At 48.7% G+C, this 16,838-nt stretch overlaps 2 protein-coding genes and 1 long non-coding RNA gene across 3 annotated transcripts; 2 read left to right on the forward strand and 1 right to left on the reverse strand.

The window, feature by feature from the left end:
• Nucleotides 1-1,366: 1,366 nt before the first annotated feature.
• On the forward strand, nt 1,367-2,562 carry LOC136524164 (premnaspirodiene oxygenase-like). The gene is made up of 3 exons (XM_066517625.1): nt 1,367-1,427; nt 1,523-2,430; nt 2,518-2,562. The coding sequence occupies exons 1-3, from the start codon at nt 1,367-1,369 to the stop codon at nt 2,530-2,532; spliced, it is 984 nt and encodes a 327-aa protein (XP_066373722.1). The 3' UTR covers nt 2,533-2,562.
• A 7,260-nt stretch (nt 2,563-9,822) lies between these two features.
• On the forward strand, nt 9,823-10,298 carry LOC136521258 (uncharacterized). Its single transcript, XR_010775518.1, has 3 exons — nt 9,823-9,966; nt 10,042-10,107; nt 10,189-10,298. It is a non-coding gene; the product is annotated as an uncharacterized lncRNA (long non-coding RNA).
• Nucleotides 10,299-15,728: 5,430 nt separating this feature from the next.
• LOC136524165 (uncharacterized) lies at nt 15,729-16,511 on the reverse strand. The gene has a single exon (XM_066517626.1). It carries the CDS (start codon nt 16,509-16,511, stop codon nt 15,729-15,731), a length of 783 nt encoding a protein of 260 aa, XP_066373723.1.
• Between the last annotated feature and the right edge of the window lie 327 nt (nt 16,512-16,838).

The following is a 16,838-nucleotide window of genomic DNA, read 5'->3' on the forward strand; positions in this document are numbered from 1 at the left end:
CCCGTATGCATGGTCGTTGTCAAAACTATAGATGACAGGAGCGTGCTACCTACAGCGGTCCTGTTATGGGTGTTTTATCATCATAGCAGTCCACCGTATCAGGCCCTGGCGCAGCAGCCTCCTCTTCTGATGGCACGTTGAAGATGTTCTCCGTCGTCGTAGGTGAAGAGGCGACGACCGCCGGTAGGTTCACGTGCTCCACAGTCTCCAGGTCCAGGGTGCGAGCGGCCGAGCGCTGTGCGTGGACGGGATGGACGCCACGTGCGGCCACGGCGATCAGGAGGACAACGATGAAGGTGGCGAGCTTGGCCATTGTTTCTCCAAAACAGTGGTGGTGTGTTTGAGTTGCTTGGCGTAGAATTGGTTGGAGCTTGAGTCATGGATGGGTTTTATATGAAAAAGTGTAGTTGATTCCTGCTCAGTGACTGTAACTGAGCTATATAGTTAATGGTGTTTAATTTAGTTCTACTGGCATGAGTTCTATAATTCAATCTTGCATGTCTCATAAATTAATACATGAGTTGATGAAGTTACGTGCATTAGTATGGTGTAACTTACATATATATATTTATTATTATTACTAGCAACCATGTTGGTATGTTGCAGCAGTAGGAAAAAAAGTTATCAAACATTAATAAAAACGACGTTAGGAATTGTTATATACTCTCTTCGCCCTAAAATAAGTGATGTTTTAAGGTTTATACCTAGTCAAACAATTTTAAGTAGAGACGCATCTTTAAAACCAGCTAGAGGGCTAAATTTATCCTACTTCTGTAGTTCAATAGTCAAAGACATTCTTTTTAACTTGGTTGTCCAAATCATACTCTGAGGATATTCCGTGCTCAAAATTGGGGGTTTGTTTGGAACGCAGGAATGCAAAACAAAGGAATAGAAAAAACGCAGCAATAGAATAGAGTGAAAAGTAGAAAACTATATGATTTGAAAACACAGGAATAGAAATTTATGGGGTGTTTGGATTGCAAGAAAACAAAAATGTCACATGTGCCCAAGAAGCAAGGTTCCATGCTTCAGAACTTGAGAAAACATTGTAGGAATTTTTTTATTAGGTTTTCTTGGATGCTTTTTTCCTATGTTTTTGAAGCAAGGTTAGCCTTTACCTTGGAAAGGAATGCAGCTTTTCCTTTGTTCCAAACACCAAGTTGAGATAACTTTTCTATAAAATTCATTTACTTGCTTTTTCTTTGGAAATCCTCCATTCCAAACAGCGCCTGGACTTCTTGCTTTGAAGAGATATGGAGTCACTCCAAATGGGACCAGCCAAAATACCAATAAAATCCCCTGCTTATTTTGTTTTTCAAAGGCAATGAACTTATCGCTAGTATATTTGAGTATTTGAGTATAGAAAATGTCAATATCAGAGAACTGTCCTAGTGAGAAATCAGCCTTCATTTGCTACCTCACAAATGGTCCATGGTGGGGCAACACTTTTTGTCTGTTGGGATAAAATAGTCAAAGCTGCACTTGACTACTTCAGTCTGAGTGAGGTGCTCCTTCCTTCCAGCCACTCATAATTGGAGCACCAAGCCGGCGCTTCCAGTCCACCACCTCCTCCTCCTCCCCCTCCTGGCCGTCGTCTCCTTCCTGTGGCTCAGTCGTGGAGCTTTGTGCCGTCGAGGCGGTGGCCCGCGGCTGCCCCCGTCGCCGTGGGCGCTTCCGGTGATCGGGCACCTGCACCACCTCGCGGGCGCGCTCCCCCACCACGCCATGCGTGTCCTGGCGGCGCGCCACGGGCCGGTCGTGCTTCTTCGCCTCGGCGGGCTCCCCGTCGTGGTCGCCTCCTCCGCGGACGCCGCGCGCGAGGTGATGAAGGCGAGGGACATCGAATTCGCAAGGCGCCCCGTGACGCGGATGGTCCGGCTGGCCATACCCGAGGGCGCCGAGGGGATCATCTTCGCGCCCTACGGCGACGGGTGGAGGCAGACCCGCAAGATCTGCACCGTCGAGCTGCTCAGCTCCCGGTGCGTCCAGTCCTTCCGGCCCGTCCGCGAGGACGAGGCCGGGCGGCTCCTCCGCGCCGTGGCGTCGGCGGCTTCGGTGGTGAACCTGAGCGAGCTGCTGGCCGTGTACGCCGCCGACTCCTCGGTGCGCGCCATAATCGGGAGACGGTTCAAGGACCGGCACACGTTCCTGGCCATGCTGGAGCGCGGGCTCAAGCTGCTCGCCAACATGAGCTTGCCGGACCTGTACCCGTCGTCACGCCTCGCCTTGCTCGTCAGCCGGATGCCCGTCCGGATGAAGCAGCACCGGCAGGAAGTGGTCGCGTTCTTGGACGCCATGGTCCGGGAGCACGGGGAGAGCAGAGCGCCTGACGACGACAAGGAGGACCTGCTCGACGTGCTGCTGAGGATTCAGAGGGAAGGTGACCTGCAGTTTCCGGTCACCACCGACAACATCAAGTCCGTGGTCGGAGTAAGCACTGCGCACCCAGTTCCAGATCGACAAAAGAATCAAATGTCAATGCCATGGTGTTTCTGACTTTTTGTTCTCTGACAAAAGAATCAAAGATGGTAGCAAAGCTGCACTTTGACGTTCACGACAAGGTTAGTATGTAGTACAAAGTATTACCCAAATAAATGATCTTCTTCTCAGTGCAATGCCGTAGGGGCGGTTCTTCCCTACCGGTCCAGTTTTTTTTTATATATATTTTTCTAGCAACGACTGAAGTGCACTAGTAAAAAACACAGGAAAACAAACAATTTATCTCAGTGGAGTATCATGCTTTACAAGAGAAGCAATTCTGCTCTGGAGTTCAATTCGTTGCAAAGGAAAATGGAATCCACGAAGACGATGGGTGGGTCATTACGTACGTCCATGATGAGGGAACAAACATCTCTCAGGTAATTTATTAATATTAGTTGTGATCTTCAAAAGCACGCTACTTGATTATTTTCGTTCCCATACATGTACTTAATTACTGAAAACAACGTGTCCACAGGTGTACATTATCGACGCAAAAAGATTTTCAGACGAGCCAATAGCAAAAATTACTTTGCCCCAAAGGGTTTCATACGGTTTCCACGGAAATTATTTCTACCGTCGGTACTCGCAGTATGCGTATATAGTACGTGAATTTAAAAATCAGCGTACGAGCGGGTGTCCGGATAATTAGCGTGGAAAACGGATCTGGGAGATGGTGGGTCGAGTATATACGTAGGCACAAATCATGGCTGACTGCATCCTCGTCCTCATCTAGCCAGTTTGTCTTCGCATACAGAACACTAGTCCGCTCATCCACTTCCTGTCGCCGACGAGCTGGTGTATGCCAGGCCATCGACGGCGGCGCGGCCAGGCCGTCGCGCTCGTGGCCCCGGCGACGGTGGCGCTGCCAGGCCCGCGCGTATCTGCCGCTAGGCCGTGTGCGCTGCCTCCGCCGGGCGGGCGGGCTTATCCAACTCGAGCGACGCCTCTGTTCTCGTGCGCTGAGTCGACAACGAACAGTCCATACCTCCTCTGAAATCTGAATTAGGATTACCGATTACAGCACCATCTATCCATTCGTGTGTTTCTCATTTAGTTTGTTGTCAATCCGTAGGCAGATCTCTTGCTCACTCGTGTTGCTTGTTTTTCCTGATCAAGAGCGCCTAGCCCCCCGTCTGTCATCTGTGTTGCTCATCCGTGTTTGCTTGTTTCCATCTCAATTCACTAATCCTTCTTGTTGTGATCGATTTGTTAATTCCAATTTAATATCCTTGCAGATTGCAGATCCGGTTGATTCCATTGATCTTGCTGCTATCGCACTACTACTTAAATCAAATCATCTTATCTTGGATACCAGGCGTTCTCTCCTTGCTTCTCTGCACTTGTCGTCGACAGTCACTATGAATTAAAAAGAGTATTCTTGGATACTATCTTTCAGAGAAGAGTATGTTTAGATATTTTTCCAGAGAAGTGTATGTTTAGATACTTTGTCACAGAAGAGTATGTTTAGATACTTTTTGAAAAAAGAGTATGTTTAGATACTTTATCACAGACGAGTATCATCGGATACTCTTTTCATAAATTAAGTATCATTCGATACTTCAATATGGTTGTATCACTCGATACGTTTTTAGATTATAGCAGTGGCAATACATTGTTCTACATTTTTTACCAAAGTTTGTTCTACATTTTCCCATTTTTGGTGCAAGTATATTTCATACTACTACAGTATTAAATTTTTTTTTCTCTGAGTAATGTACTCTCATTACTCAGCGTTGATGTACGTATGTACATATACTCCCAAATAATGAAATAATTTTCTATGTATGTATACATACTTCCAAATAATTAAATAATTTACTACGTACGTATACATACTCCCAAATGATACTACGTATGTATACATACTCCCAAATATTTAAATAAAAGATGATACGTTGTATGCATACATACTCCCAAATAATTAAATAATTTATTTTGTATCGGAATATACAAAGTTATGCACGGAGGCATAACAGATGCAAGACGTTACTTATCGGATCCTACTCTGCACAAACCCAAATAATTAGCTCATATGGATAGAATCGAGTGGCATATTATGAAGGGAGTAGCTACTCCTGGGAGGCTGGGAGTATAAAAAATGCAATATATATCTATAGGATAGTAGTTATATATATAAATATATATATAAATATATATATATATATATATATATATATATATATATATATATATATATATATATATATATATAGCTGGCTATAAAATAACTTATTATGTAGCCACTTTGAGTTATGATAATTACTATGTTAATTTACGAGATTATAGTAATTCCTTACTAAGTGGTTTACTATAACGTTATGATAAATATCCCCATGTGTTATAGTAATTCAACTATCGTAAATATGTATTGATATTATCGTAAATTAGTACATAAAATTATTGTAAATGGAGGTGGCTACAGAATAACTTATTTTGTAGCTGGCTACTGAATATACTCTCTCTCTCTCTCTCTCTCTCTCTCTATATATATATATATATATATATATATATATATATATATATATATATATATATATATATATATATATATATATATATATATATATATATATAATGTATTTATTGTGAGGTTATTGGACGACTTGTAGTATGGAGATTTATTCAATGACCGTATAATATGTTCTTATTTATCTTGGAATCAAACTCTGTAACATCCCTGGACACAGACTGCTCGAACTCGTAATGCATAGGATGCTTGGAGACTTGCCCAATGACCATTGCAATGCGTTCCAATTTATTTTGGGATCAAACTCTTGACCGTGTCTGGACACACTACTCTAACCTGTACAGATACGGAGGAGAGAGTGGATGATCACAAAAACAAGTGTTACTTTAATGTCACTATATACTATTATCTTTTAAAAAAACAAACAAACTATGGTTCGTACTTGAAAACGTATGCAGACACCTCCTTTCCGTAAGTACAGAACAAATAAATAAAACTTTAACCTTTCGCGTGTACATCTCTTCCACATATCCTCGATGAAGATAGCATGACACGTATACTCCCTCCGTTCACAAAAGAATACAACTATAAAAATTATGCCAATCAGACTAGTTTAAGTTTTATCAGATTTATAATAAATAGTACTCCCTCCGTTCCTTAATATAAGACATATAGTTTTTAGCACCAATATTAACGCACGGCTTGGGAAATGATGTGAGACCGAGGAAAAAAGAGAAAATCAGGTCATCTTCTCTCTCCCAATCAGATTGCTTCCTAAATCTAAGGGATTGGTTGGGGCATATACTATGTACGGTGGGAAGGTTTCCAAATTAATCGCCGTGGGAGCTGATACGTACCTATATTTTGAAATTTTCTTTAGAAATCTATATGGCTTATATTAAGGAACGGAGGGAGTATTAATATTTGTGTCTCCAATAAAATTGATTAAAAATATATATTCCATAATTACCCTAATGGTACTTATTTCATACCATGAGTGTTAATACATTTTTTTTATATAACTTAGTCAAAATTCCATCGGTTTGACTTCTCGAAAAAAGAGTATAACATTATTAACTTAGATTCCACAATCTATCTATCCAAAGCGAGGCCGAAGTTGTGCAGGCGCAGAGCAGATATCCTTGATCCCCATGAATTTCACCAAAAAGTCATAGAGTTTACTCTTATTGCCATTGAAAACAACCATAATAATAGTGTAATCAAATACATATGTAAGTTACAGCGTGCCAGGCTACCAGCAATGCAAGTAACTTCATCAACTCATGGGTTAATTTATTAGACATAGAAGATTGAATTATAACTCATGCCAGTAGAATTAAACACCATTTTAACTATAGCTCCGTTACAGATACTGAGCCGAAATCAACTACACTTTCTCATATAAAACCCATCCAGGACTCAAGCTCCAACACAATTCTACGCCAAGCAACTCAAAACACCACCACTGCTTTGGATAAACAATGGCCAAGCTCGCCACCTTCATTGTTATCCTCCTGATCGCTGTGGCAGTGGCGTCCATTCCGCCCGCGCACGGCGCTCGCACCCTGGAGACCGTGGCACACGTGAACCTACCGGCGGTCGTCGCTTCTTCGCCCACAACGGAGATCACCTTGGACATCACATCAGAAGAGGAGGCGGAGGGTCCTACTGCGCCGGGGCCTGATACGGTGCACTACTATGATGATAAAACACCCATAACAGGACCGTTGTAGATCGCTTCTGTTCTGTCATATAGTTTTGACGACGACCATACTGTCCGGTGTCCAGCATATATTTGTTAAGTTGCGTCAACCATGTAAATGGCGTTCAAATAATGTCGAGCACGATGATAATCAATTTGCTCTAGGGTAGGTTTTCCGGAGCTGAAGCGGAGCTGCTGAGCCCCGTTCCACCCCGCGCCGGCGGCCATCCTGGCCCCGACGCCCACCACAGCCCTCGCCGCCGACCCTCCACCGGCAGACTCCCTAGCTCTGGCGCCGTCCGTTGGCCTTGATGTTGTGCCTTGGCCCTGGCTGGACGACGGAGCCTCCTTGCCCGGCCGCCGGGCGTTCTCGTCGTATGGGCGTCTAGTTGGGAGGCCGTCCTCCTTGCTTGGTCATCAATCGGGATGATGGCCTAGCGGTGCCTTGGCTATCGCCGTCAATCCCTTCGCCAAGGATGAGGATCTTGGCCGGGATCTAGCAAGTTCTGGTGAGTCCTGCACCCTCTTCCTGCTCTGCCCCCTGTTTGTTGTCCGTGGCGGCGTCTCTGCCGCCATTGCCGGTTGAGCTCCCGGGGCTATCCTCTGAGCCGGGGCGTAAAGTTCAGTCTGATGTTTGGAGTCGTCTGCAAAGGCCTATCTCCTGGCCAGATTTAGGCTCTGATTCGTTTGCGCTTGTGGTCTGTCGGCCTCATTCTTTTGCGCAAGTTCAAGCTCTGTCCTGTTTCTGTCGGCCTCATTCTTTAGGCCACCGTTGGCGGCTCTGCCCCCCATTTCAAGGTTTCGTGCCTCAGTGATCGTACCTTCAAGTTCTCTGTTTCTTCCAAGCCTGTGGCTCCACCGCTTGTGCCGGCCCCGTCAATTCCTTTGAGTTTCATTCTTGCGAACGTACTCCTCAGGCGAGATACTTAATGCGTTAGCTACAGCACTGCACGGGTCGAGTCGCACGGCCTTTTCCCGTGATCTTTTCTCCCTGTTCTTTCACCTCTGGGGCAATGGCGGTCCGAACTGTAAGATGGAGTTTCGTTTGTTCCAAGAAGAAGAGCGGGTTTCCTGGACGGATGTCCAAAGCCCCATGACTAGAAAAAATATTTTGCTGATGTGGTTAAATCTCCCCCTCTGTCTGGCACCAATCTTGAGCCCATTGAGAAGCCAAAAATTTCAAAACAGCTGAGGGACCGCCTTCTCTTTCCTCGGCGCTCGGCCTTTGAGCGCCTCCCTGCCATTAACTCTGGCCCATTTAATCAACCGCATGCCGGCTTCCCTCGGTTGGCCGTGGCCTGCTCGAGCTGCCTCGCGGCGGGTCACCCTAGAGTCAAATGCCGCCAACCAATCCGATGTCGTGCGTGTATGGGTCGGGGACACATCGCTGCGCTTTGTCGTGTCCCCCCTCTAATTGACCAGCGACAGCAATCTACTGCATTCAAGGCCAAGGCCAAAGCTGTCGTCCATAATAACGCTGGGCTCTTCCATTCTCTTTGTGCTGATAGGCCCTCGGCCTCCAACCGCCGGTGTTTAACACATTTTGGAAGCTTTTCAAGGCCTTTCCGCTGAATCCGGCAGGGGCTAGTGTGAATTTGGGGCCACCTGTTACTGTTCCTTGGCCCAGTGAGCCCACCCCCTTGGCTCGGCAGTGGCCCATTCCTGCTTCTACTTCTACCTTTTTGGCTGCTGACCCTGCTTCTTGGACACTTGCCTCTTCGTCTTCCTGCCGTACCTCACCAAGCGCGGCAACAGTGCCACCTGAAAACCCTCTTCCACCTCCTCGCCCTGCGCCTCCGCTTGCTTCCGCTCCAACCGCTTTCGCTGAAGACATGGCGTTTCAGCGCGTCGATCCTGCTCCATTTGTCCCTGAAGGAATGCAACATGAGAAATCCCCAATCGGGTGTTCATGGTGCGTGCGGTTGCTCCGGTAAGACCGCCAGCGAGGAACAAGGATCTTGCCATCGTCACCTTCAACCCGCTGCCAGCCAACGCGATGCAGTTCGCTGTGGTAAGGGCCGTTCTCAGAGATTTTCTATGATTTGAGCGTCCTACTGCTTTCCTTGATATTTAGCCCACGCATTTGAGGCAAGCTCTGATTCGCTTCAATCACACGTATGATCGTGACACCCTTGTTACGGAAAGCCCTCATATTTTGGGGGATGTCACGGTCTCCTTCTGCAAGCATAACGAAGGACGCAACTGGCGTAGAGCTATGTTCAACCATGAGTGTTGGCTGCTTCTGTTGGGGTTGCCAAATGACTACTGGACGGAGAAGCACATCCACAGTGTAGTTGGAGAGTTTGCAAAGGTCTTGCTCTGGGAAGCTGATGATTGCTTCCGCTGCCTGTGTGCTCGTAAGGGCGAGAGTCACTTATCTAGAAAGGGTGCCTCAGTTTGTTGTGTACTCGGACCTGACACAATTGATGGGGAGTGCTGGACACTGCAGTGTGAGGTCCTTCAGCATCACCCACAGCAGCAGGGCCCCCAGATGAAGACCCGATTCCGGAAGATGTGGACATGGAGGCAGGAGTACCTTTTGATTTCTTTGGCCTTGGGCAGCTTGTGAATAGGCTCAATGATCAGGAAGAGCAGAATGACAATCAGCAGCAAGATGCCTGGGATTCATGGCCAGCTGAGATTCAGGCCCTGGAACAGCCCATGCAAGATGCTCCTTTTGTGGTTTAGGATTTGAATGAAGCTCTCAATTTGCCTGCTCTAGTTCAGGATATTAACCAGGATTTGCATCCAGTTATCTTCAACCCAGTAGTGCCAGGAGAAGATGGGGATTTTCTGGAGATAAATGACCTCCAGAATAATATGCATGAACAACATTTGCTGCAACCACAGGGAGAGGTCTACATTCTGAACCCACTTGAAGAAGAGCCTATGCAGATAGCTAATGAAGAAATGCAGCTAGAGGTCCCAATCCAAGTTGGACCACCAGCTTCACCAGTCATCCTTTTTTATGAAGAGATACCATTAGACCAACTGATGGGACCTGGGGATGAGGGCTTTCCTGACCAACCTGAGCAGCCAGAGCAGATAGTTGGAGACATTCAGATCATTGATGACCAGCAGCCACAGGGCCCTAAGGAATAGATGAATGAGGATCAGCGGTCTGAAGGCTTTGAAAACATGAACAATGGTCTTAATCAGGCTCAGGATCAGCAAGTTCTAGCAGAACCAGATGAGCAAAACATTATGGTTGGAATGGCATTGATGCCAACCTTGCAGCAAGACACTGCTTCCAGAGTTTGGGAGGAAGCCAGAACAAAGGAGGCAACAAAGCTATGGGATAAATTCTTCTCCAAAGGTAATCCTGGTGATTTCATTGTAAAGATCCCTACCAACTGGTCCTACTTTTTTACCTCAATGTTATTGTCTCTAGAAACTTTTGACTGGGCCACTAAGTTCCTGTCCTCGACTGCAATTGCTCAGATCTCCAATAGTCAGGGTAACATCTCATTCTCAATACCCAAACAATGTCCTGTTATTAAGAAAATCTGCGTTCTTAGCTCTGAAAATGTGTCCACAGAAGCTGGAAGCTCCATGGGACAGGACAGTGGAAAGAACAAGGGTGTGCTGATCCAAGAAATTGAAGAAATAGGAACACCATACAAGAAGAGAAGGGCCACAAGAGGCTGACACCTATAGTGGAAAGTCAGGTACGTAGAAGTGAAAGGGTCAAGAAAAATAATAATGGTTTCAAACCATCAGGGTGTTCAAGCAAGAAATGCATTTGTTGTACTCCCTCACCATCAACTCTTTCAGTAAAAGTAATCAAAAATCTTGGTGTGCAGTTTTGTGGGATGGATGCTGAGGAGTTCACTGATGAGACCCTGATGTACAAGAAAAAGAAGACTGAACCAGTGGAAAGGAAGCTGAACCAGAAGCAGCAAGACAGTGAAGGCGTAGCTAGGCCTATAGGGAGACAGGCAGAACAAGAAAACAATGACGAAAATGAACTTTGAAAGAAGAAAGCTTTGGAGCCTGAGAGGCTGCTTCTTTTGGGGACTCTGCCACTTTTGTGAAAGTTTAGCGAGTCTGAAAACTTGTGTCTGTAATGCTAAGTTAATCATGACTGGTAAAAGTACTTTGGATCCCGAACTTATAGTAGTCTAGGAGCTATTGGTACAAGTTGAACAGTTAGTGCATGTCAAACCGTTGATGTATGTTAAGCATGCATCTTTGAGACTATTTTTCTATCATCTTTTTAAATGAATCAAATCTTAACCAAAAGCTGGAATATCCTGACTTGGAATGTAAGAGGTATTAATTCTACTTGGAAATGGGCCCCTGTCAAGAATAAGATTACTGATGCCTTCTGTGATATAGTTTGCCTCCAAGACACAAAAAAGGAAAATATTGATGCATCTTTTCCGAGGAAAATTTTGTCCCCATGTTATTGATAGCTTTGATTTCCTCCCCTCAGTTGGGGCGTCTGGAGGAATCTTAATTGCATGAAGAAGCATGGTCTTTGATGGTCAGAAAATTTTTTTCCAATTATTTTGCCATTTCTATTCAGTTCTGTTCAAAGTATGATAACTCTAGTTGGATCCTCACATCTGTCTATGGACCCTGTACATCTGATGGGAAAAATATCCTTCCTTAATTGGCTGAAATAGATTGAAATGCCAGGGAATATTGAGTGGATAATTTTATGAGACTTTAACTTGATCAGAAAACCTGAGGACAGAAACAAACCTGGTGGTGACCTGGCAGAAATGTTCAGATTCAACTCTGTAATCAGCATAGTGGGATTAAATGAAATCAAGTTGCAAGGAAGAAAATTTACCTGGTCAAATATGCAGCCATCACCACTTCTTGAGAAGCTTGACTAGGTTTTCACATCCAACAACTGGACCACCTCCTACCCCAACACTTCAGCTAAAGCCCTGGATGTGGTTCCCTTTGATCACTGTCCTTGCTTAGTTTCTGTCTCAACATTGATACAAAAAAACTAAATATTTCGATTTGAAATTTTTTGGTTAAAGCATGCAGAATTTTAGGATATCCTGGTAAATACTTGCAACCAAATAGCTGGTCCTAGTGACAGTGCAAAGAACATCACTGCCAAGCTCAAAGTTCTTCGAAAAAAACTAAGGGAGTGGCAGACATCTATGACAAACTTAAAAACCTTGATCACAAAAGTCAGATTGACCATCCTTTTTCTTGAAGTACTTGAGGACTTCAGAGACCTGAGCCAGCTGACGAGATCCTAACACATGGGTATGTTAAGTCTCAGGATCAAAGGTTCCCGATCGAGAGACCTCACGACCGACCCTTCCAGGGTTGCCTAGGGGCTTGGGGGCTATACCCATCGGATAATGTCGGTGTTTCGAGTAAACACCAACGAGTAAATTTATATTATTGCGTGTCTGGTCCGGATGGTGTGCTGAGAAGACACAAGGTTTATACTGGTTCGGGCAGAATGTCCCTACGTCCAGTTCGTGGCTGCTGCTCGTGTTACTAGCACAGAAAGTTCGTAGTAGGGGTTACAAATGGTCGAGAGAGAGACTGATCCCAAGTCTCTGGTGGTGTTTTGTTATCTGGCTTGATCCGCTATGATGTGCAATGCTCTGACGTGGTGCGGTGAACTGATGCCTATTAATGGGATGCCCTGCTTTCCCTTTTATAGTCCAAAGGGAAAGCATGGGTTACAATACGAGAAAAAAAGGAGGACGAGAGGCAGAGGACGTCCTTCAGGGTCGTCGGGGCTTCCTTTTCCTCTGTGCGTGTCCCGCTGACATGGTAGTGGTGACAGGGACAGCTCCACACCGGGCGCGTGTCCACTGACAATGCCATGCCCTGGCATTGTCAGCGGGTCGTCACGTCCCACTCCGCCACGACGGGTGGCGCGGCGAACTAGCGTGCTGATCAGCGGCCGTACAGAGAGTAGACAGCATAGTGACTACGCGTCCATCACTGTGGATGATGTGAGTCCCTAGGAATGACATGTCGTGGGGACAGGTCGTGTTGTGACGTGGCCGCTCCCTGCACGATGCTAGAAGTTTGACCCTGGGTTGTACTTTCTGGTCCATAGTGGTTGGCGGCGACGTGAGCTTCCATTAGGAACCGTGTTCCAAGGGATCGGGCGAAGCGGAGCCAGCCCTCAGACATCAGGCGACGTAGAGCCAGCCCTCAGACATCGGGCGAGGCAGAGCCAGCCCTTAGACGTCTGGTGAGACGGAGCTAGCCCTCAGACGTCAGGTGAGGCGAAGCCACCCTTGGGTGTCGGACGAGGTGGAGCCCAACCCTCGAGGGTCGGTGAGGCGGAGCTAGCCCTCAGATGTCGGACGAGGCGGAGCCAGCCCTCAGACGTCGATTGAGGCGAAGCCAACCCTTGGGGGTCGGACGAGGCGGAGTCCAACCCTCAGGGGTCGGCCGAAGCGGAGCTAGCCCTCAGACGTCGGGCGAGGCGGAGCTAGCCCTTAGGGGTTAGAAGAGGCAGAACCCAACCCTCGGGGGTCGACCGAAGCGGAGCCAGCCCTCAGACATCGGATGAGGCGAAGCCCACCCTCGGGGGTTGGACGAGGCGAAGCTCATGGCCTTGGTGGTCGAATGAGGCAGAGCTCAGCAAGAGGTGTAGTCGCACTCTTGACAGCTTGGATGGATCAACGTTGATGGTTATTAGCTCCTCCTCTTCGGGTACCCTATTATTGGTCCCCGACAGTAGCCCCCGAGCCCCTGGGTGATTCGAGTAGAATCGCCTGGGGGAATTTTTGACTTGCCAGTGGGGGCGCGCAACCACACCCGGTGGGTGTAGCCCCCGAGCCTATAGAGGAGTAGAATACTCTTATGGAGGTTTTTCCAAAAGGGAGGACTCTGAGGGCCCTGGCCTTCATTTGTCACCCATGGCATGGACGGTGATTCCTTCTTGTCGAGGTCAGACCCTTCGCGGGTATGGCCGTGAGATTTGGTGGTTCATTAGCTGGATGGTTCGATTAGGGTCCCATCATCCCGTTCGTGGGGATCCGACTAGGGTCAGCCTGGCTAAGCCTTGATCGTGGGCCGAGATGCCCGTGGCGCTCGTGCGCCTAGGTACCGACCGCTTGCGGGCCCATCCCTTTCCATCCCTTATCTTAAGGGTGTCTGGAGCGGCTGTCAAACCCGTTGATGGGCCAACCTTCGAGCTCTTGGGCCTAGGCAGGCCGTAGAGGTGTTTTCTGATCTGTATTCCTCTAACTTGTGACGAGTTGTGGTCCGCTCGGATATCCCGCGACGTATCCCGTGAATGTCTGGTGAGTTTTCCAAGGTAAAGGATAGGGATTGCATGCGCATATCCCATGGCATGACGTTGTGGCAGATCGTGGCAGGCATGGAGATCTAGGCGGACGGTTGGTTTCCACGCATCCATCACCCCTATAAAACCAAAAGGGTCTGCCCCTCAGGGTTTCATACCTTGCCTTCTTGCCTTCGCATCTGCAACCGCCACTGCCAATCGCCCAGGCTTCCTACATCCATGTCCCAGCCGCCGTCAAGCTTGTATCCACCCACCCCCATCTTTCCAATGGATCTGTGGTGCCACTCTGACATTACCTTTTAGTGTATGGAGGGCCTCGTCCATCACGGCCTTCTTTGTGCGTGGACCTCAGCCAAGGAGTGGTTGCTTCCCGGTGAGGAGGAGATGTCATCGCCACCCGATGGCTATGTGGTGTCTTTTGCGCACTTCCATGAGCGCGGGTTCGCTTCCCCTGCTCACAGATTTCTCTGGGGGCTGCTGCACTACTACAAGATCGAGTTGTAGCACCTCAACCCTAATGGGATCCAGCACATGGCGGCATTCATCGCCCTATGCGAGGGATTCTTGGGGATCAGTCCCCACTTTGATCTGTGGTGGCACTTCTTCACCGTCACCCTCCAGAAGAAGAGGGAGAAGGGAGGCAGGCAGGAGATGCATATGCCGATGGGATGCGCCAGCATCCACCTCTGGAACAACCGGGTCGGTGAGTACCCGTCGATGCGGCTATCGACCTCCAATAAGGGGTGGCATTCATAGTGGTTCTATCTCAAGAACGATGTCGATGCCCCCCTACCGGAGTTCACCAAGCGCCTGATCGAGGAGGCCCTAGAATCATAGAGGAAGTGGGGTGTCCCAGAGAAGGACAAGAAGAGGATCTAGGACCACCTTGCCGCCATCTGCATGCTAAAGGAGAATGGCCTAAAGGGGTTGGGCATCATTGGGGCCTACCCCATGAGGAGGGTGGCGCTATTGATGAGACGGGCACTTCCGCTATATGCGATGGCGCCCGAGGTGTCATTCAATGGGACGGCACTCGCCGAGGGAGTGCTCTCCCCCTTTGAACTCACACAACACATTAAGGAGGTAATGGAGCCTTCACGGGACGATGCGGGCGCCCCCCTTGATTTCGTGTACCCAGGGCATCCTCCGATGCGGCAGGAACCAGGCTGTGTTGTCTATGTAAGTTTCCTCTCCTCATGCCTCCTCTTCAATTGATCTCCTGACCTCTTGATACTAACATTGAGATGGGGGGACCAGTCGAGGGACCTTGTCCTCATGGATCACCCAGCTCTGTTGTTGAGGGATTTGTCTGTGAGGGCGGTGAATTGCGCCAAGGGCGAGTGGCTTAGGAAGGCAAAGGAGGACAAGAGGAAGAAGAGGCAGCGGAAGCTGCAGGCACGAGAGTGAGGGGAGGACACTAACAGCGACGATGATGATGATGAGGAAGACAACGATGAGGTAGTCGGTGACATCGAGTGGGATGACCTAGGGAGCGAGGTTGTGCTAACAGGTATCTACTCATCCTTGTAGGAGTCAGGACCTTCCCGTCCCATGGAGGGGAGGGTGCATTCGTGGGGCCGGTAGACATGGGCTAGACTATCGGCTTGCCCCAGGAGCCAACAGGGGCAGCCAGATCTGCCATCACGCCCCAAGATGTAAGGGGAGCGAGCCCCTCTACCCAAGAGCAGGGGGCGGGCTCAAAACGGCCTCGCCCCAACAAGGTAGAGCAGAGGTCTAGGGGTTCACCCCCTAAACGTATCTGCCACCCAATAGCACCGATGTAAGTCACTAGCTCCTCTATTTTTCTCTGTTTTCATCGTGACTTATGCTTTTCATTCCTTGTAGCGTCGTGAGGCGGCGTAGTCCTTTGGCGTTGGCACCAAAGAAGAGCATCGCCCTTCAAGCGGGGCAGCAACCGTCGGTTGGCATCGTAGCCATTTTGGGCGGGAGCAGCACCGGTGTGGTTGCATCACCGACCGGTCAGGCACCGCCCATGGTGGTGCCCATGCCCTCGACGGGACAAGCGGGTGTAGGGGCTCGAGGGACGCCTTCGGAGGTCGCTGAGTAGCCGACGATGGAGGTGATACCGATGTCGATGATGGGCAGACAGAACTACCTTCCGCACTCGTGGTGCCATCTACTGTGGGCGCGACGCAGCTAATCAAGGCCTCGCTGACGCAGGTGGAGGTGGCAGCAGCTGTGACAGGCAGGCCACAGCCAGATGCAACCATGGCGGCACCCAAGGTAGTGGCACAACTCGCGCCACCGACGGCCCAAGCCACGGTGCCCGACGTGGGCTGGACGGAGGGGGACGTGGCCGAGGGGTCCCCAGATGTCGTGGTGGTGGGAGAGAGGTCGGTGCCCGTACCGCTGACCCCTTCCATCACCAGAGAGGGCATCCTAGCGAGAACATCGTGGTGAGAGGGCTTGGCGGCATTTGGAGTCGATGGAGAGTCGTCTCTGGCCCTAATGTTGATGGGCGACGACTTGCCTACGTAAGGCAAACCCCTGCTCTGGTGGACAAATCTAGAGGACCCGACGTCGGTGCTCTTCACCCTTGACGACGACGCCGAGAGCATGGAGTGGGAGAGCCTCGATGTGGGAGTCATGTCCATGCTTGAAGCTCTAGATCATGCCCAGGGTAACTTGGCCGACGTTGTCATTCTAGCTAGCCGAGTACTTGCTTGATCCTGCTTCTTGCTTTTTCCTTTCTCCACATATTTTTGTATTATGACCATAATCTTCTTTCAGTCCCTCATCGCTCGTAGCTGAGGGAAGTCGCGGTTCCTTTGTGAGCAGAAGGGAACTTGTGACCACCTTGTTGAGGAGGCATGACTACACGGGAAGGTGATGGCTCAGCTTGCTGCCGCCCAACAAAAGGTGGTTGAGCTGACTCCCCTTGCTGAGGAGGTGGGTAGTCTTCGGTTGCAGGTGGCTAAGGC

This window comes from Miscanthus floridulus, chromosome 18 (genome assembly GCF_019320115.1).
Source record: "Miscanthus floridulus cultivar M001 chromosome 18, ASM1932011v1, whole genome shotgun sequence".
Lineage (NCBI taxonomy): Eukaryota > Viridiplantae > Streptophyta > Magnoliopsida > Poales > Poaceae > Miscanthus > Miscanthus floridulus.

Coding starts and splice junctions, on each gene's coding strand:
- LOC136524164 (XM_066517625.1), top strand. CDS start 1,367: ATGTCAATATCAGAGAACTGTCCTAGTGAGAAATCAGCCTTCATTTGC. Junction 1,428..1,522: donor CATTTGCTACCTCACAAATG/GTCCATGGTGGG, acceptor CCTTCCTTCCAG/CCACTCATAATTGGAGCACC.
- LOC136524165 (XM_066517626.1), bottom strand. CDS start 16,511: ATGGACATGACTCCCACATCGAGGCTCTCCCACTCCATGCTCTCGGCG.